We start from the raw sequence: 21,287 nt of genomic DNA, 5'->3' as shown, positions 1-21,287 counted from the left end.
ATATTGTTTGTGTACACTGTAGCCTGAATTATTGCCGCTTTCTCGGCTCAGTGATATCCAGGCTACCTATACAGTTCATAGGCCTTCTAATTGTCGGCGGCAGCTATTATTTACATTCTAACAAGTCATTTGTAATATCACAGAATTGGAAAGCTGACGTTTCGGGCTTAAGTTCAGTCGTGGGACCAAATATCTCTGGCGCCCTGGCGGTTACTATTTCTTGACAACTAAATGCTTTACTTGCTAGCTGAATGATACTAGTGACTAGTCTGCTCGCAGTCTATCGAAGGACTTGTAGCAGGATATTAATTTTCTGTTTATTCTCTGCAACGGCGAAAACGTTAACCACTTCTCACGATCAGTTTCAATTGCTGTCTTTTGAAAATGACTGAGACATGGTCTAAACTTAAACTTTGTTACAATTTACTATTTTCATTTTTATAATAATTCCTTTATCTACACTATCTTAAAGTAGAAGTTTCCAAATGGCCAATAACTTATCATTTTCAGTTTCGGTGAACAGCACGGGAAAACGGCACGTGATGAGCGCAGCCAAATCATGGGTAGAGTGCTCGCACCTGATTGGCTGGCTGGCGTATTTCTTCGTTCTGATTGGCTAAGGCATCATGAATAACTTAAATTTCAGCAAGTACGATGAAGCATTGCCCACTGCCGTACAAAATCTGGGAAAGGAAATTTGACCAAATTTGCTAAGTACAATCGCGATTGTGTACCTAACTATTCGGAATGTGAGCTCTCGCTGTCAGCACTACTAGAGCTCGAACACAGCTCGCTATTCCACTGAACCTTGCTTCCTTGTTTTTGCATGGCTGACAGGTGTTCAATACGCTTTTTAGCAGAATCAAATTCAAGCTGGAAGCTGTGTCTGTAGATCAGTTCATTCGCCTCTTGAGCTTTCTCCATCGCCATGGCAACGTTTTCTTCTCAGAGGTACTGATCAGCTCGCAAAAGAAGAAGCTTTATTTTTGTTCCAATTCCTAACGACATATTGTCGGGTGCTCTGAATTCAACAAAGTCAAGATGTTTTTTAGCTTTTAAAATGTCTTCTTTAGAGAGGGAAGAAACTGTTCTTCCTGCATTGGAGCAAAATTCTAACAACATCGCCGCCATTTTGACGTGAACATACTTCTTAAAAATGAAATGGCCATTTAAGGCCATTCCATAATATTTGTAAGCCTCTTTTTTTGTTTTTTGGTAAGCTTCAGGATCTTTGGCAGCTGGTAAAGCGGTGAGTAACGCACCATAGCTGTGGTGTAGTTCTGCTTTGTCATCAGCCGAGTCCTGATCTTCAAGACAAGTGGTCGCCATTGTCACGCATTCTATCGCGTTACCAAATTTGCCTTGACGCTTGTAGATCGCTGTTAAAAGATTTAAGGCTCGCCCTACAAGAATGCCATGGTTTTTCAGTTGTTGCTCTTGTTTTGTAACTGATTTTAAAATTTTCTTGGCATCTTTTATGTTGTTTTGATAATAAAGGGCCTTTGCTCGCTCAAACTGTAGAGTTGCCTCCATGTCAGGGTCGGCTGCCAATCTCAATTTTGCCATCTCTTTGTCTATCATCTGTTCATGTCCTACAAAATCTCCCATACTTTGCAGATGTTTCAGTTTTGTTATAAGCATGACGTACTGAGAAGTTTTCATACACCCACACTTTTGAATAACTGGCATTGCTGGAAAAATCACCTTGGTGCATTTGGTTTCGTGGTCAAACAAGTCAAAACTGGCGTGGCTGTTTGCTTCAACATCTTTAATCTTGCACATGTGTGCGTTTTGTTCTTCACCAGATGAGCTGCTAAAGCTCTTTGTCTTCAAAACTTTACTATCAGAACCAACCTGAACCAAAGGATAACCTGAAACAACGATATAAATTTCTGTTCCCTTTTTCCTAATATCCATTTGTGACACCTTTGCCGTTGCTTCATCTGTTTCGTGTGATGCACAGTTTATGCTTATCATTTCGTCGTCAGAAGATGATTCTGTGTCCCGTTGGGTTTCTTCCCTATTAGCGTTACAATAAAGGGTGAGAAACCTGCTCACCTTCACTGGAATCATTTCTTCGAATTGCCATCGCTTTCTGTTGTACTTGGGGCACTTAAAAATCGTTACAGCTAAAAACGAGACACCAAGAACAAGTAACGTGGTATTCAGTTAATGCAAGAACAAGTAACAAGTATTCTGTTAATGCATATCTTTCAGAAGCGAGGCATAACAATTTTCCTTAATTTGGCCGATTAGCTCTCACAAAAACATAAATTATGCAAAGACTATCGAAAGGATCATAAAAAGTAATTTTGTTTATTTGCTCAAAAAACTTATATTTTACAATTCCCTCTAACCGGCTTCAACACCAATCAATTTTTCTTAATAAAATTGTAAGTGTAAGTGTTTTCTCTCAAAAAATTCAAAACTGAAATTGTGTTAAGGATGTCCGAAAAACAATAGCCGAAAGTTATTAAAAGGTAAAAGCTTTGTTATGCATAATCACGCTCATGTTAAAAATCAAGACAAGCGCTTTAACGTTCCTAACTGTTTAACATCTTGACGTTATTCCTAGCTTAAAGATTCTATTGACTAACATCACCAAATAATCTTGTTAGAATTTTCAATCTAGAATGAACAAAATTTTTGGCATCTACTAAAACCCGAAACAACGAAACGAAATCACCTAAACGAAACGAGCGAAACGAAACTGCCAAAACAACCGAAGCAGTCGAAAAGAGCGAATCGAAACGAAATCACTCAAACGAAAAAAAAAACAAAACGCAAAACCCATTACCATTATTTAGCTGTACATTCTGTTCTCTGTGGCATTATACTATACTGACGAGGACTAAAGAGTCCGAAACAACTGTCTACAGTTACGCTTTTTTGACTCCCATGTTTTTCATTTGTTGGCTGATAGGTCTTTCATAGATCCTTCGTACACCAGCAGCATTTTGTTCGCGGCCTAGTGCAGATTATTCATTTCCATTATTTAGAGCTAACCGTTATTGAGACTAACTGAAGCGCTATTCAGCCTAACCGGAGTGGAAGATGCACTCCGGTTAGCCTGTTAACGGTTAGCTCTCAATAATAATATAACCGGCGATTTCGTCTCGTTTCGCTCGTTTCGTTTCGTTGTTTCCGTGTTTTGTTTGGAGTTATATAAGTTTCGGCTACTTTTTTTAGCCAGAGACACTAAATTTTACCCACGCTACTACCAACTGAAAACAACTCGAACATCATTTTAGTCACTGCTGACAATTTCCCGAACGAGGAAACGTTATAACACAACTCACCGCTGGGGCGGATCCAGGATTTCGAGAAGGGGGGCTCGAACAATGGACCACCCAAGGCGGGCCCATCTGGGGGGTCCGGGGGCATGCTCCCCCGGGAAATTTTGAAATTTAAGTCGTCGGAAATGCGATCTCCAGCGTTTTGAGGGATGATTGTGGACGGTTTAATACTTCAACAAACCATCTCTTTCTAAAGCTATTTTATAAAACAAGGACTACGTTTAAGTCTTTACAATAATCGAGATCGACTGACACCTAGAAAATGAAACTAAAATCACTGTAATATATTTGTCTTCGCTATTTAATGTGTTCTAAAAAGTCACGCTTGAGATTCCTCAAAAACGGGATCAACAAGTAACATTCTACGAGGTTGTTGTTATCACTCCTGACCTCAGATAAGCTTGATACAACTTTGCTAAACATTTTCCATTGGACTTAAACATATTCAGACTGAAGAAAACAAGAAAACTAAAACGAACCTGTAAGGCAGGTTGAAGCGCGCCTGTTTGTCCGTCTCTGATTGTCATTTTCTCATACAACGATCATATTCAATGTCGAGAGTCTGTGGGCTTCGGAGATCTGACATATGCACCTCGGAGACTTAAGCAATGTCTACATTTTGTGTCCGCATCAATGCAAGGAAGCGCTTATATAAAACAAATTTTAGACTGGCATTTTGTTTCGTTCTCTTATGTTTTTTCGTCAGAAACCGCTCTTGTTAGAATGTTTTTTTCTCTCGGTTTAGGGGGTTCGACCGAACCACCCGAACCACCCCTGGATCCGCCCCAGCACCGTGATCGAAGTATATTAAGCGTCGTGGCACACATTTGTTACTACCGTATGATAGATTATTTTGGCTTCAGTTGGCTTTCCAGCAGCGATCATCCTATGAGCCCTTGGTTCAATGGACCAGCGTGCTAAGAAAACGAGTCAGAGAGAATAACATTGACCATCAGTTTCCCAGTGTGCATTGAGGTTATAAGTGAGGTGCCAGATTGTGGAGAATAATTCTGATCAGTGCTTTCAGAGACGAGGAATGATTAGTGTCGTTTTTTTGAATATACCAAATCGAATCAACCGTTAAAAACCTCTTTGTTGTAAGGGGTTTTTCTGTGGTTGAATTGGTTGGCCTAGCCAATCAAATCATGTGTTCCAAAGCCACTTGTTTCCCGTTCCTCAGGCTCAGTTGGCTAAGAGAGACACGTGGCTCTGGGAACGAGAATCTGGAACCACATTAAAATCACGAAAAAGGCTAGGACCCAATCTTCGCGCGTCTTCATCACCAAGCTTAGACTGCTCAGTCAGGACGCTTGTGGGAAACAGTGGAGCAAATGTAGTAGGCAAGTAAGCAAGCAAGTAAGTGACCTTTATTTAAACACGATGGGGATAAAACCTGACAAGCTTGTGGGGTCTTGTCAATTTTCTTCCAGATGGTTATTATTCTTTAACAAAATGTTATTTTCCACTTGCTAGCTGACTCGCATGCAAGTTTCTTTAGAAGCTAGCTTTACAGTCATCTTTATTACAGTACCTAATCCTGCCGTGTCGGATAAAATACGTTTTACTTGAAGGACTTGTAGCAGGATAATTTTCTGTTTCTTCTTGCCACTGCTTACAAGTCAGCATAACCCCACTTCTCGCGAGCAATTTGCTGTCTTTTAAAACTTATCTTTTTAAAGAAGCCTATGACATTTAATTTTTATTTCTTATACACGTTTACTTTAAGTCCAGTTAAATAATCACTACAAAAAAGCTGACACTAGGTTGCCCCCGAAGTTTCGACGATGTTTATCGGTTTTTCTCTGCTGTTCATCCTTTTCTACAATTCAGACATTTTATTAGAAATTAATTTTCTATTTTGGATGATTATTAATTATGATACGGTAAATCATTTAATTACAAGAACGCAACAGCATCTTGACATCATTTTGTCATGTTTTGCTGTGGTGGGGGGTCTCAGCTAGACTCAAGCTAGACTTAAGAAAAAGTCCGTCGTCTTTATTAATTTAACACGGTCGACCTATCGCGACTTGCGTGGCTCGTTTTCGCGACTTCGTCGCTTTGAATGGGCCGCTTTGCGGGCTCGAATCTAACACGCCTGCCGCGAGTTTTAAATAATCACAATGCATCTTGAGATCTCTTTTGAATTTCTTTTCTTGATGCCGCATAAGTTTTCTCCATTCAAGTAGTTTGTGCCTGGTAAATCACGGTCAGTTGGACAAAGGCTTTCTTATCGTAAATCACGCTTCATGACAACGATCAACTTTTTAAAAGGAAAGGATACCGAAAGAATTTCTCACCTTTGACAATGAAAACGCTTGACTTTCTCGCTCGCTTCTGGTTTCCGGTTTCGCTTGCCGCGATTCTTAAACAATTATCTCGAGATCTTTTTTCAAGTTTCTTGTAAATCTCGTCCGGAGATAGACTGATCAAGGCTTTTCTCCGTTCAAGTAGTTTGCGCTTAGTAAATCGCGGTTTTGGACTAAGGCTTGCGTATCGTAAATCGCAGACAAATTTGAAGATATGGCTTGATATGTTCGTACGTGTTCCTAGACATATTTCTTCTTCGGCCACTCAGATGTAAAAAATGTGGATTTTCTTACTTCTCTGCGAGTTACTTAGTTGATTATCGCGAAGTCTTTTCAACAATTGCATCGCTTTTGGCTTTTAGACATTGTGAAATGAATAGGCCTCGAATAAAACCTCAAATTATCTTTTTCAAAATTCTGCCCAACTGCAATCAACGTTTACAAGCGTCGTTTGTTTGCTTGTTGTCATCCGTGCACGTGCTCATGCTTGGGCTGTCATCATTACCCAATCATCGTTTACTTGCGTCATCATTGACCAATCACCGTATGTCGGCATTTTACAACTCCCGATACCTACTTGTGGGCTTTCAGCTTGTCGGCATTTTACAACTCCCGAGACTATTTGCGGGCAAAAATTGATCAAATCGAGATTTTTCCCGGTATATACTATATATATACTCTATATTCGCGCGGATTACAATGATGCCCCCTCGGGTTTTGGCCTCTGGGCCAAAACCCGAGGCAGAGGCCAAAACCCGAGGCAATGATATTTTTAGTTTTTAAATTTTTAACTTTTAAAACTTCACTCTCTGCATGTATAGATATTTTAGCTTAGTAGATTAATTTAGTTAGGTATTTTTATATTTTATTTTTATATTTTAGCATAGTGATTGTAAAGCGCTATGAAGGTTGTTAGTAATCTACGTAACGGCGTAACGCGGAACGGCGTAACGGCGGAACGAGAAACGGCGTAACGTGATTTTTTTTCTGTTTTTTTTTTTGTTTGTTTTTTTTTTGTTGACAAACTAACCAACAAACAAACATTAAATATATCTCACAAAATAAAGGGCATGTATATCTTCTTTATCCTTAGAGGTCAATCTAGAGCCAGGATGTCGAATTTATTTCGAGTTAGGATTTCAAGGAGAAGCGCGACCGGCCTTCGGACTGCTCGCGCCGATCGATCATGATCAAGACAATGAAACGAACAAAGTCGAAGCAAGTCACAAAGCCGTTGACAAAAAAAAAAATATATAAGGGCCTGAAAAGCTACTGATTTCGTAAGAAAAAAAACAGAAATGAAAAGCCCACAACAAGGGGTATTTTCAGTTGGTCACCCATCCAAGTGCTAACCCCGCTCAACAGGGCTTAACTTCGGCGATCGGACAAGAACCGTTGCTTTCCATGTGGTATCAGAAAGCGCGTAAATCAGCTCATAAAAGTTAAGTCCAGTTTTACAAGGAAAGTGCCAAATTGTCCATAAGATCCATTTAAACAAGGTATTCCTTTTTCACTATTTTCATGATTCTTATAACCCTTTGTCTCGTCTGACACTGATACCACAAGGAAATTAAAGAATCGGTTTTTGTCCGATCGCCGAAGTTAAGCCCTGTTGAGCGGGGTTAGCACTTGGATGGGTGACCAACTGAAAATACCCCTTGTTGTGGGCTTTTCATTTCTGTTTTTTTTCTTACGAAATCAGTAGCTTTTCAGGCCCTTATATTTTTTTTTTTTTGTCAACGGCTTTGTGACTTGCTTCCACTTTGTTCGTTTCATTGTCTTGATCATGATCGATCGGCGCGAGCAAGTCCAAAGGCCGGTCGCGCTTCTCCTTGAAATCCTAACTCGAAATAAACTCGACATCCTGGCTCTAGATTGACCTCTAAAGATAAAGAAGATATACATGCCCTTTATTTTGTGAGATATATTTAATGTTTGTTTGTTGGTTAGTTTGTTAAAAAAAAAAAAAAAAAAAAAAAAAACAGAAAAAAATCTCGTTACGCCGTTTCTCGTTCCGCCGTTACGCCGTTCCGCGTTACGCCGTTACGTGGATTACTAACAACCCGCTATGAAAGATTAGCTAAATAGCGCTATAGAAATGATTATTATTAGTAGTATCATTATTATCATTATTATTATTATTATTATTATTATTATTTTTATTAACGTAAACTTCGTTACTATTTATAATTTCTGTATTCATGCGTTCTTGAAGTGAAAGTTTCCAAATGGCCAAAAATAATACATGCAGCCAGATCATGGGTAAAGAGTGCTCGCACCTGATTGGCTATTTCTTCGTTCTGATTGGCTAAAGAATCGTGTATGACTTTAACCTGAGCAAGCACGATAAGCATTGGACACCGATGTGCAAAATCTAAAAACAAAAGAAATTCCACCAAATTCGGTAAGTACCTAACTACTCGGAATGTGAGCCCTCGCTGTCAGCAAGGTTCTCACTACTCGAGCTCGAACACAGCTCGCTATTCCACTGAACCTTGTTTTCTTGTTTTTGAATGTCAATGGCTGACAGGTGTTCAATACGTTTAGTAGCAGAATCAAATTTAAGCTGGAAGCCGTGTCGGTGGATCAGTTCATTCGCCTCTTGAGCTTTTTCCATCGCCATTGCAACTTTATCTTCACAGAGGTACTGATCAGATCGCAAAAGAAGAAGCTTTATTCGTAATGCCAAATTTTCGGCCGCTCTGAATTCAACAAGGTCAAGATGTTTCTTGGCTTTTAGAACATTATCATCTTAAGAGAGGAAAGTAACTGTTCTTCCTGCATTGGAGCTAGATTCCAACAACTACGCCGCCATTTTGACGTGAAAATACTCTTTAAAATCGTCATTCACTGTGTAATGACCTGCCATTTCGTAAGATTTGTAAGCTTCCTCATTTGTTCCTGGGCGAGCTTCAGGATTTTTAGCAGCTGGTAAAGCGGCGAGTAACGCACCATAGCTGTGATGTAGTTCTGCTTTGTCGTCAGCTGAGTCCTGACCTTCAAGACAAGTGTTCGCTCTTGTCACGCAATCCATGGCCTTACCAAATTTGCGTTGACGATTGTAGACTGCTGTTAAAAGATTTAAGGCTCGCCCTACCAGAATGCCAGGGTTTTCTAGTGTTTGCTCTTGTTTTATAACTAATTTTAAAATTTTCTTGGCATCTTCTATATTATTTTGATAATATAGGGCCTTTGCTCGCTCAATCTGTAGACTCGCTTCCATGTCAGGGTCGGCTGCCAGCCTCAATTCTGCCATCTTTTTTCTTACCATCTGCTCATGTCCTACAACATCTCCCGTACCTTGTAGATGTTTCAGTTTTGTTATAAGCAGGACGTATTGAAAAGTGTTCATACATCCACGCTTTTGAATAACTGGCATTGCGGGAGAAATCATTTTGAAGCATTTGGTTTCGTGTTCAAACAAGTCTAAATGGGCGTGGCTGTCTGCTTCAACCTCTTCAATCTTGCACGTGTCTGCAGTGTTTTCTTCATCAGACGAGCTGTAACCATGGTAACAATTCTTGCTACAGCTCTTCGTCTTCAAAACTTTACCATCAGAACCAACCTGAACCAAAGGATAGCCTGAAACAACGATATAAATTTCTGTTCCCTTGTTCTTAATATCCACCGTTGCTTCTTTAATTTGCTACGTTGTCACCTGAAAACAGGACAGCAAAAATCAGGTTACCTTCTGAGTACATGAAATTTTCGCGACACTTAAATTTCGCGGTTTTGCCAAAATTTTGTATGTTGAATCACTTAAATTTCGCGTTTTTGAGTAAGATACAATTTACATTTCCTTAGCAATATTTTTTACATGCCTTTAAATTAAATAAAACTACTTAATCAAAGGGAACAATAACAGAACGCAGTTGCGGGACTAAATCTCTGCAAAAGCAACAACAGAGCATGTGGCGCTTGCAGCGACTGTGCCAAAACGAAATCAAAAACAAAACAAACTTCTAGGCGTGTCGCTTTAAGGCGTGTGGTAACGAGGTGATGGGACTATCTTACGGGTCGTCTTCGAAGGTGCAAATTAACCTCGGAAAACCAAAGTTGACGGTTAACGGCGATTTATTGCTTCGATTTAAAGAATCAACGATCAAGGATAAACGATCGTAAACTGAAAATTAACAATATAACGAAATTCTAGTCAATTTAGGTGAAATGTTGCGTAATACATGGTCAAAACGCGTGTCCAAAAACTACGTACTTTAAACGACAATAATGCGGCTAAAATAACAAACAAACTAGAATAAACTACATTTAAAAACTAAACGAGCGAGATTCTAACATAACAAATACACTATGGATACGTGTGGCTGATTTACAGCCCAAAGTACTTAAGTTGTTATTCTCAATGGTGGGCGTTCACTCCATGATCCACAAAGTGTTTGATCCAATTTACTCATTTTGCGATTATAAATCAATTAAAACTGTACAATAAACGTTCATTCGTGTACTTTCGCCCGATTACTATGTGATTAAAACTAAACAAATTAAGAATTACTTACATATCGGTCCCGCTTGTGCCAAAGGTTAAGAATACGTCTAACGAAAGTACTTGTGATAAACTCGAATCTTGTAAAACTCTATTTAAAAGGACGCTAAACGCGGCTTATATATGCGCGTGGGGACGCTAAAAGGTCCGATTACAAAACCAATGAAAACGCAGATAAACACATATAAACACTGTAACTAGGTTCGTAGCTAGGATCAATACGTATAACTATTGTTGTATCAAGATAATAAATAACGGAGTTAAAAAATGATTACTTTTGGCTAGTATCCTTAACAGAGCAGTTCTCACAATGTCTACAAGTGGGTCATGCTTGTACGTGCACGAGTTATTGGTCTTGAGTCAATTGACAACAATATCTATTTACATTCCTTCCTTCAGTGGTACTCAACTTGTTCTTTCTTGATTATTGACATATGTGAGTCACTTAATTTTCGCGCCATGTTATGTTCGCGACACTTATTGTTCGCACCACTTTAATTTCGCGATTTTTTTAGAATCGCGAAATTAACGTGTCGCGAAAATTTCATGTAACAAGGTATATTGTTCTTTAGGTACATTGTGAACATATCCTTCAGAGTTGAGGAATAAATTTTGCAAATCAGATTAATATCTCTAAAATTAAAGCGCCGAAATTAATGCCCAGAAAGACACGCGAAGTATGTTATGGAAACGGTCATAAAAAGTAACTTAACTGACCGAACCTGTTGATTTGTACAGTGTTAGCTTTCAGTGGACCCTAATATTCAAAATGCCTTGTTTTTTTACTCAAAAACCCTGCGAGCAGAGTTCTTTGCGATCCTATCGAAACGACTATGCTTGCAGGGCAAAAAAGAACTTATATCTCACAGCTGTTTTATCTGGTTTCAGTTTTTCTCAATAGGTGTGAGTGTCTTTCCCTCACGGAAATGAAAAAGCAAATTGTGCTTGATATGCCCCGGTAAACAACAGAAGCCGGAAGTTCTCAAAAAGTGAAGTTTAAGCATTTAGGAGTTGACAAAATCTTGCCAAAAATGCGAGTGAGATGAGTGTGTGCATAGTTTCTACACAAGTTTAAGCAGCTGTTTACGAAGAAACAGAATTTAAGCTTATATTTCGATTGGTTTAATTAGTTCGTACGGCAAAGAATTGATGTTGAAACTTCGCAATCGAATGCCCACCTGAGAATCTGTTTTTACGTATCTGAATTTAACATTCTTCAAAACAAACCTACTTGTTCTCTTCTCTTTCAGGAAAAAATTAATCCGTTTATAGAAGTTTCAGCTGCCAGAAGTTTCCAAATCGAATCCTTTGCTTGTTGAATTTGTTGTTCGCCACATAACAAAACAGATTTAATAAAACTACAATCTTTGTGGAAAATAAAACTTTTCCACATTTCCACGCCGGCATCTGAATGCATGAATGAATGAATGAATGAATGAATCACTTTATTTAAACACGATAAATTAATCAGCAGAGCTGGTGGGGTCGTGTACTTAAATTAGTTAATTACAGAATAAAATTTATATACATCCTTAAAATATCTAAACTATAAACTTCGTTTATCTATGTATATATTTACATTATATGCATGCTTCATTGAATTTCAGAGTTTAACTTATTAATAGTATTCGTAACTGTTAACTTTATGTTTTATGAGGGCTGCGGTGGAATCGAAATTCATTTTAGTAAAGTCAAATTTGGTTAATAATTGCTTGAATTCGTTTAAATGATCGGTCGATTTCTTGCTGGGTAGACTGTTCCACGCTATTGCTCCTCGGTACTTTATGGAGTTCCTAGTCATGTTCGTTTCTGGTCTTGGGAGAATGATGTCTCCATTTCTTCTGCTTTCGCGGCTCGAGTTCTTCTGTACGAACAGATCCGTGAATTCGATCTGTGGCGGTGTGGCCTTTTATACATTTGAAAACGAACTCCGACAGTCGTTTCATATATACTTCTTCCAAGTATATCATCGTGAACGTGTTAGGACATCTTCAGCGCTGGTGTCCCATGGTAGTCCATATACGATGCGGCCAGCCCTTGTGTGTAGTTTTTCCAGGTTACTGAGGTGTGTTCTTGTTGACTCTGCTTGTCGTGCATCGCGTAATTAACTTCAGAACCGATTCTAGACATGATATTAGAAGTCATTTTACTGACATATAGTAGTAACATATACACCACCCCCGGTGAGGAACACTAATAGAAAGGTTACCTCCCCCGGATGGCGGCCATATTGGGTGTGACATCTGGCAGAGGCTCCCGCGGCCGCTCTCGCCGTTTTATTTTGCCTGCACTCTTTTCGTACAGCGGACTCTCCCCACCGAAAACCTCTCTGAGGAGCCTCTGCGGAGGAGAGAGGGGGACGAGAACTTGAAACCACATTTATAAAATGACGAAAAAGGCTAGGAGCCAATCTTTGCGCGTCTTCATCACCGAGCTCAGTCAGGACGCATGTGGACATCCGTTCCGAAATATTGATAGAAACAGCAGTACGGGAAATACTGGAGCAAATGTCATGCATTTAGGAGTTGACTTTGGTAGTGATGTATAATTTGCTGCTCTAAAGCATGTTTATTAGTAGTTATGCATAACTCATGAGAATGTTGCTGTTTGGATCGTTGTGTAAATGTGAAAGCCAGCGTTTTCTTACTCACCTCAGTAATATTCAGGCTACCTATACAGTTCACAGGCCTTACATTGCCGGCGGCAGATATAATTTACATTCTAACAAGTCATTTATTACAGAATTGGAAAGCTGACGTTCCGAGCTTATCTCCGAGCTTTAGTTCTGTCGTGGAACTAAATATCACCCGAATTCTAAATTCGCCCAGGCGCGCGGTTACTATTTCTTGACAAATTATATTATGTTTCACTTGCTAGCTGACTCGCATGCAAGTTTCTTTAGAAGCTAACTTTACAGTCATCTTTATTACAGTACCTAATCCTGTCCTCTCGGATAAAATATATTTTACTTGGTCATGAAGGACTTGTAGCAGGATAACTTTCTGTTTCTTCTTGCAACTGCTTACAAGTTAACTCCACTTCTCACGAGCAATTTGCTGTCTTTTAAAACTGACTGGTCTTACCAAACAACAACAAGAACAAACAACAAGGTTTATTTGAACTGTAAAATTACAAGTAACAACTTAAACAATAAATATGATTTTATATCTCCTCTATCCATACGTTCTTGAAGTGGAAAAAGGGAGCGCAGCCAGATCATGGGTAGAGTGTTCGCACATGATTGGCTGGGTTACGTATTTCTTCGTTCTGATTGGCTAAAGCATCGTGTATGACTTTAACCTCAGCAAGCACGATGAAGCAGAAAAGAATTTTGACCAAATTCGATCGCGATTGCTCACTGAACTATTCGGAATGTGAGCTCTCGCTGTCAGTACTACTCGAGCTCGAACACAGCTCGCTATTCCACCGTTCCTTTTTTTCTTGTTTTTGCATGGCTGACAGGTGTTCAATACGTTTTGTAGCAGAATCAAATTCAAGCTGAAAGCCGTGCCGGTGGATCAGTTCATTCGCCTCTTGAGCTTTTTCCATCGCCATGGCAACGTTTCCTTCGCAGAGGTACTCATCAGATCGCAAAAGAAGAAGCTTTATTCTTGTTCCTAACGCCATATTGTCAGCTACTCTGAATTCAACAAAGTCAAGATGTTTTTTGGCTTTCAGAATGTCTTTTTTAGTGAGGAAAGTAACTATTCTTCCTGTATTGGAGCGAGATTCCAACAACAATGCTGCCATTTTGACGTGAACATACTCCTTAAATTCGTCGTTTACTTTGTAATGAGCTGACATTTCGTAAGATTTGTAAGCCTCCTCCTTTGTTCCTCGGCGAGCTTCAGGATCTTTGGCAGCTGGTAAAGCGGTGAGTAAGGCGCCATAACTGTGATGTAGTTCTGCTTTATCATCAGCTGAGTCCTGACGTTCAAGACAAGTGTTCGCCCTTGTCACGCATTCCATCGCCTTACCAAATTTGCCTTGACGCCTGTAGATCGCTGTTAGAAGATTTAAGGCTCGCCCTGCAAGAATGCCAGGGTTTTTTAGTTGTTGCTCTTGTCTTACGACTAATTTTAAAATTTTCTTGGCATCTTTTAAATTGTTTTGAAAATACAGGGCCATTGCTCGCTCAATCTGTAGACTCGCTTCCATGTCAGGGTCGGCTGTCAGCCTCAATTGTGCCATCTGTTTTTCTATCATCTGCCCGTGTCCTACAAAATCTCCCGTATCTTGAAGTTCTTTTAAATTTGTTATAAGCACGACGTACTGAGAACTTTTCATACATCCACGCTTTGGAATAACTGGCATGGCAGAATAAATCATCTCGGAGCATTTGGTTTCGTGTTCAAACAAGTCAATATGGGCGTGGCTGTCTGCTTCAACCTCTTCGATCTTGAACGTGTCTTCATTGTTTTCTTCATCAGACGAGCTGTAACCATGGTAACAATTCTTGCTACACACTTCACAGCTCTTTGTCTTTAAAACGTTTCCACCAGAACCAACCTGAACCAAAGGATGACCTGAAACAACGATATAAATTTCTGTTCCCTTTTTCCTAATATCCACTTTTTCATTTTTCTCGTGTGATGCACAGTTTATGCTTATTATTTCATCATCAGAAGTTGATTCTGGGTCCCGTTGGGTTTCTTCGCTATTAGCGTTACAATAAAGGGTCAGAGATCGCTCTGTGACGTCTTCAGAAACATCCTCAAATTCTGCGAAAGAAACCGGGCCACCATCATTGAAATCATTTCTTGAAATTGCCATCGCTTTCTGTTGTAACTTGAGGAACTTTTAAATCCTTACAACTGAATATTTTCAACTTTAAAAACTTAATATTCCGTGTCCTGGAGTTCAAGTTAAGATTGTCTCTTTATTTTCTATGTTGTCACCTGAAAACAGGACAGCAAAAACCAGGTTAAATGGTCGGTTAGGTACATTCTGTACATATCTTTTAGAGGCGAGAAATAAAATCAGTAGGACGAAAATTTCTTACATTAAAGCGCCATAATTTATGCCCAGAAAGACACGCGAACTATGCAAAGGTTACGGACTGAGGATCATAAAAAGTAATTTAACTAACCGAACCTGCTGATCCATACAGTGTTAGCTTTCAGTGGACCTTATTACTATTCAACATGCCTTTTGTTATTTGCTCAAACACCCTGCGAGTTCCTTTCGATCTTATCAAAGCGACTATGCTCGCAGGGCAAAAACTTTATATCTCACAACTATCTTGTCTGATTTAATTTTTTTCTTAATAAATTTTAAGTGTGAGTGTCTTTTCACACGAAAACTCAAAAGCAAATTGCGTTTGGCATGCCTCAGTTAACAGCAACAGCCGCAAAAAGTGAAAGTTTATACATACTAACACGCTCATGATAAAACATAAGCGCTTTAACGTTACTATACTCTTTAACCGTTCTTGACGTTATTCCTAGCTTGGAGATTCTTTGAAGTAACATTACAAAATGCAACTTGTTAAGAATGTTCAGACAAGAAAGAACTGTTTTTTTTTTTTCATACGGCTAATATCTCGGAGACAAGTTTCCGTTTCATCAGTGATGGATTTCCACTGACGCGTGTGATTAGTTGCGTGAAAAAATTAGAGACAATATATGAACGACTTGTAAACGTAAAGGTGTACGCAAGCCGTTCATACATTGTCTCTAAATTTTTTTCATGCACGTCAACGCACGCAAAAAAAATACGCGACAGTGGAAATCCACCATAAGCCACTAAATTTTCCCAATGTTGATATGCTAGAAGCTGAAAACTCTAGCATTATCAGACATTGTTGACTGTTTCTTGAGGGGAAAATGTTAACACAACTCACCGTGATTGCCGTATAATAAGCGTGGTGGCACATATTTATCGCCATGTACAGTTTACACAGAACAGCATGGGAGCGATTCCACTTCCGTTTCGACTTTCGCTTTCCAGCAGCGATCATCCTATTGGCCCTTGGGTCAATGGACCAGCGGAGATAATAAAGAAAACGAGGCAGGGATAACAACCCGATAACAACATTCATTTGTCTTTGTGTTATTTTTGTTATGATTATTTCTTAGGTAACTTGAACACGACCACATCAGCTATGCTGTAAATTTATCGTGTGTAAATAAAAGATGTTATTATTATTTTTATTATTATTATTATTATTATTATTAGAGCCTATTATTATTTCCGCACTAACGTTAGTATGAGTTGTCGGATTGTAAGTGTAAGTGTAAGTGTCGTTTCTCTGGTTGCAATAAAAGGCGGAAGTAGCACAGTTTACTGAGTTTACAGTTATGAGTGATATACATGTCAAAACAAAAATATACAGCAGCTGCAGTTGTTACAAATTCCTTTACGGTTGATTCCTCCCAAAGAATTAAAATGGAAAGACAGTCGTTTCGTGGCATTAATATCAGTGAATCTACTTTTATTCTCGTCTGTTGTTATTCTCGTCAGGAGTGACTTCGGTAGTGCGAACACGCGTTGAAGAGGATTTTTGACGTTTGGGACGTCCAGCGGGCGCACGGCTACCGGTCCGTTTGGCTTGTTGTTGTTGCGCCTTGAGGCGCGTGATAAGAGTTTGACGATTGCCTTGAATTGAAAGACTGCTTTGTTGGCACAAAAGTCGAAGAACTTCCGACGTGAGTTTTGTGTAGTCGGTCATGATTACTTGGCAGAAAGTAAATAGCGATTAGCTCTTGAAAGGGCGAAATAAACGCGAGAGAAATAAACGCTTGAGTCCAGCAGCTTAACTGAATTGCAAGTCGGCTGAGGAACAAGTGGCTCTGGGGACATATAATTTGATTGTCTTGATTGGCTAGATCTTTAACGGGTGAAGAAAATTTAAATTTATCAAGCCAAATCAATCGTTAAAAATATCTTTGTTGTAAGGGGTTTTACTATGGTTGAATTGGTTGGCCTAGCCAATCAAATCATGTGTTCCAAAGCAACTTGTTCCTCGTGGCTCAGGCTCAGTTGGCTAAGAGGGACAAATTAAGCGGCTCTGGGTAAGAGAACTTGAAACCACATTTATAAAATGACGCAAATCTTGGACCCAATCTTCGCGCGCCTTCATCACCAAGCTCAGTCAGGACGCATGTGGACATCAGTTATGAAATATTGATAGACACAGTAGTACGGGAAATACTGCAGCAAATGCTATGCATTTAGGAGTTGACTTTGGTAGTGATGTATAATTTGCTGCTCTAAAGCATGTTTATTAGTAGTTAATATGCATAACTTATGTTGCTGTTTGGATCGTTGTGTAAATGTGAAAGCCAGCGTTTTCTTACTCGCCTCAGTAATATTCAGGCTACTATACAGTTCATAGGCCTTCTAATTGCCGGAAACAGATATTATTTACATTCTAACAAGTCATTTGTAGTGTATCACAGAATTGGAAAGATGACGTTCTTGGTATGTCTCCTGGCTTTAGTTCTGTTGTGGAACCAAATATCTCCGAATTTTCCAAATTTGCCCAGGCGGTTACTATTTCTTGACAAATTATATTATGTTTCACTTGCTAGCTGACTCGCATGCAAGTTTCCTTAGAAGCTAGCTTTACAGTCATCTTTATTACAGTACCTAATCCTGTCCTCTCGGATAAAATACATTTTACTTGAAGGACTTGTAGCAGGATAACTTTCAGTTTCTTCTTGCAACTGCTTACAAGTTAACTCCACTTCTCACGAGCAATTTGCTGTCTTTTAAAACTGACTGGTCTTAACGTAAACTTCGTTACTATTTACTATGATTTTATAACTCCTCTATCCATACGTTCTTGAAGTGGAAAAAGGGAGCGCAGCCAGATCATGGGTAGAGTATTCGCACCTGATTGGCTGGGTGACGTATTTTTTTATTCTGATTGGCTAAAGCATCGTGTATGACTTTAACCTGAGCAAGCACGATGAAGCATTGCCCACTGATGTGCAAAATCTAGGAAGGAAATTTTTCCAAATTCGCTCGCGATTGCGTACTTAACTATTCGGAGTGTGAGCTCTCGCTGTCAGCAAGGTAATCATCACTCGAACACAACTCGTTTTCTTGCTTCTTTATGGCGGACAGGTGTTCAATACGTTTTGTAGCAGAATCAAATTCAAGCTTGAAGCCGTGCCGGTGGATTAGTTCATTCGCCTCTTGAGCCTTTTCCATCGCCATGGCGACGTTTTCTTCGCAGAGGTACTGATCAGATCGCAACAGAAGAAGTTTTATTTTTGTTCCTAACGCCATCTTGTCGGGTGCTCTGAATTCAACGAGGTCAAGATGTTTCTTGGCTCTTAGAATATCTTCTTTAGAGAGGAAAGTAACGGTTCTTCCTGCATTGGAGCGAGATTCTAACAACAAGGCCGCCATTTTGACGTGAACATACTCCTTAAATTCGTCATTCACTGAGTAGTGACCTGACATTTCATAAGATTTGTAAGCGTCCTCCTTCGTTCCTCGGCGAGCTTCAGGATCTTTTGCTGCTGGTAAAGCGGTGAGTAACGCACCATAGCTGTGATGTTGTTCTGCTTGGTCATCAACTGAGTCGTTACCTTTAAGACAAGTATTAGCTTTTGTATAGCATTCCATTGCCTTACCAAATTTCCCTTGACGCTTGTAGATCGCTGTTAGAAGATTTAAGGCCCGCCCAACCAGAATGCCAGGGTTTTTCAGTTGTTGCTCTTGTCTTACGACTAATTTTAAAATTTTCTTGGCATCTTTTACATTGTTTTGAAAATACAGGGCCATTGCTCGCTCGATCTGTAGACTCGCTTCCATGTCAGGGTCGGCTGCCAACCTCAATTGTGTCATCTGTATTTCTATCATCTGCTCATGTCCTACAAAATCTCCCGTATCTTGAAGTTCTTTTAAATTTGTGATAAGCAAGACGTACTGAAAAGTTTTCATACATCCACGCTTTGGAATAACTGGCATTGCTGGAGAAATCATCTCGGAGCATTTGTGTTCAAACAAGTTAAAATGGGCGTGGCTGTCTGCTTCAACTTCTTCAATCTTGAACGTGTCTGCAGTGTTTTCTTCTTCAGACGAGCTGTAACCATGGTAACAATTCTTGCTACACACTTTACAGCTCTTTGTCTTTAAAACGTTTCCACCAGAACCAACCTGAACCAAAGGATGACCTGAAACAACGATATAAATTTCTGTTCCCTTTTTTCTAATATCTACTTTTTCATTTTTCTCGTGTGATGCACAGTTTATGCTTATTATTTCAACATCAGAAGTTGATTCCGTGTCGTGTTGGGTTTCTTTGCTATTACCGTTACCACAAAGGGTCAGAGATCGCTCTGTGACGTCTTCAGAAACATCCTCAAATTCTGCGAAAGAAACCGGGCCACCATCATTGGAATCATTTCTTGGAATTGCCATCGCTTTCTGTTGTAACTTGAGGCACTTTTAAATCCTTACAACTGAATATTTTCAACTTTACGATTGTCTCTTTAATTTGCTATGTTGTCACCTGAAAACAGGACAGCAAAAAAATAGGTTACATGGTTGGTTAGGTACATTCTGATCCATACAGTGTTAGCTTTCTGTGGACCTTACTCAACATACCTTTTGCTATTTGCTCAAAAACCCTGCGAGTTCCTTTCGAGCTTATCAAAGCGACTATGCTCTCAGAGCAAATAACTTATATCTCACAACTATCTTGTCTGATTTCAATTTTTCGTAAGTTTGAGTGTCTTTCCGCACGAAAATTCAAAAGCAAATTGCGTTGGCATGCCTCAGTTAACAACAACTTAGCCGGAAGTTATCAAAAAGTGAAAGTTTATGCATACTAACACACTCATGATAAAACATAAGCGCTTTAACGTTACTATACTGTTTAACATCTTGACGTTATTCCCAGCTTGGAGATTCTTTGAAGTAACATTACAAAATACAACTTGTTAGAATATTCAGATAAGAAAGAACTGTTTTTTCATACGGCTTATGTCTCGAAGATAAATTTCCGTTTTATCAGTTATGGTGGATTTCCACTGACACGTATTTTCTTACGTGCGATTATGTGCGTGAAAAAATTAAAGACAATGTATGAACAACTTGTAAACGTAAACGTGTACGCAAGTCGTTCATACATTGTCTCTAAATTTTTTCACGCATGTTAACGCACGTAAAAAAATACGCGTCAGTGGAAATCCCGCATAAGCCACTAAATTTTCCCAGTCATGTGTATGATACATGCTGAAAACTCCAACATTTATATCACAGACATTGTTGACTGTTTCCTGAGGGAAAATGTTAACATAACTCACCGTGATTGCCGTATAATAAGCGTGGTGGCACATATTTATCGCCATGTACAGTATACACAGAACAGCATGGGAGCGATTCCACTTCCGTTTCGACTTTCGCTTTCCAGGAGTGATCATCCTGAGCCCTTGGGTCGATGGACCAGCGGAAAAAATAGAGGATATTACATGGTTGCGCGGAGATATGAAATTTATCTTCGAGTGTTCAAATCGATATCTCACGAGTGAGCGCAGCGAACGAGTGGGATATCGATTTGAACACGAGAAGATAAATTTCATATCTCCAAGCAACCATGTAATATTCTGTTTATTATATAAACCTACCAATTACGATGTTTTTTATTATTTTCCGAAGATTGCCGACCATTTTCCGAAGTTTTCCGAAGATTTACAAAATGTTGTCCGAAGGTCGTACGAATGTTTCCGAACATTTTCCGAACTTTTCCGAAAATTTCCGAAGATATCCGAAGATTGCCGAGGAAGATCCGAAGATGTTTCGACTTAATATCGATTTACTTTGGCTGATTCAGCATTGAAACAGGGCAAACTTGTCAGAAAATGTTTCGAAATCGATATCTTCACATGTGAAAATAACATGTTATTCTCACATGTGAAGATATGATTTTTTCGCGCAAAAGATTTCCTGGTATTTCACTGATGTTTATATAATAATAATTATTATCATGCTGATCGGTGGTTACATGGAACGCGGAAGTAACACAATTTACAGCTTACTTTTAATTGCTCCAAGAAAATTGAATTGGAAAGACTAGACAGTCATTTCGCATCCTTGGAGACCCAGAGGCAGTTAGTGGGGCGAAACGAAGGAATAAACCGGGCAACAACCGTGGCATCATAGTAAGTTTTCAATAATGGCGGAAAGAGCCCCTGCTGGTTCCTGATTGGGCAGAAAAATTCTAAA

At 39.3% G+C, this 21,287-nt stretch overlaps 2 protein-coding genes and 2 pseudogenes across 3 annotated transcripts; all 4 read right to left on the bottom strand.

Annotated features, from left to right (window-relative positions):
• Positions 1-91: 91 nt before the first annotated feature.
• LOC144666308 (uncharacterized) lies at positions 92-2,041 on the bottom strand (annotated as a pseudogene).
• A 5,922-nt stretch (positions 2,042-7,963) lies between these two features.
• On the bottom strand, positions 7,964-16,040 carry LOC144666309 (uncharacterized; annotated as a pseudogene). The gene is made up of 2 exons (XR_013573165.1): positions 15,949-16,040; positions 7,964-9,263 (listed from the first exon to the last, which is right to left on the bottom strand). The product of XR_013573165.1 is annotated as an uncharacterized LOC144666309 (transcript).
• Positions 13,283-14,976, bottom strand: LOC144666307 (uncharacterized). Its single transcript, XM_078527708.1, has one exon. The coding sequence runs from the start codon at positions 14,877-14,879 to the stop codon at positions 13,470-13,472; it is 1,410 nt and encodes a 469-aa protein (XP_078383834.1). The 5' UTR covers positions 14,880-14,976; the 3' UTR covers positions 13,283-13,469.
• Positions 16,041-17,150: 1,110 nt separating the features above from the next.
• On the bottom strand, positions 17,151-20,467 carry LOC144666081 (uncharacterized). The gene is made up of 2 exons (XM_078527428.1): positions 20,369-20,467; positions 17,151-19,572 (listed from the first exon to the last, which is right to left on the bottom strand). The coding sequence occupies exon 2, from the start codon at positions 19,479-19,481 to the stop codon at positions 18,093-18,095; it is 1,389 nt and encodes a 462-aa protein (XP_078383554.1). The 5' UTR covers positions 19,482-19,572; positions 20,369-20,467; the 3' UTR covers positions 17,151-18,092.
• Positions 20,468-21,287: the final 820 nt, after the last annotated feature.

This window comes from Oculina patagonica, chromosome 9 (genome assembly GCF_052425735.1).
Source record: "Oculina patagonica isolate OP01 chromosome 9, crgOcupat, whole genome shotgun sequence".
NCBI classification, from domain to species: domain Eukaryota; kingdom Metazoa; phylum Cnidaria; class Anthozoa; order Scleractinia; family Oculinidae; genus Oculina; species Oculina patagonica.
The sequence above is the reverse complement of the archived record's forward strand: the minus strand, read 5'-3'. Positions and strand labels throughout refer to the sequence as shown.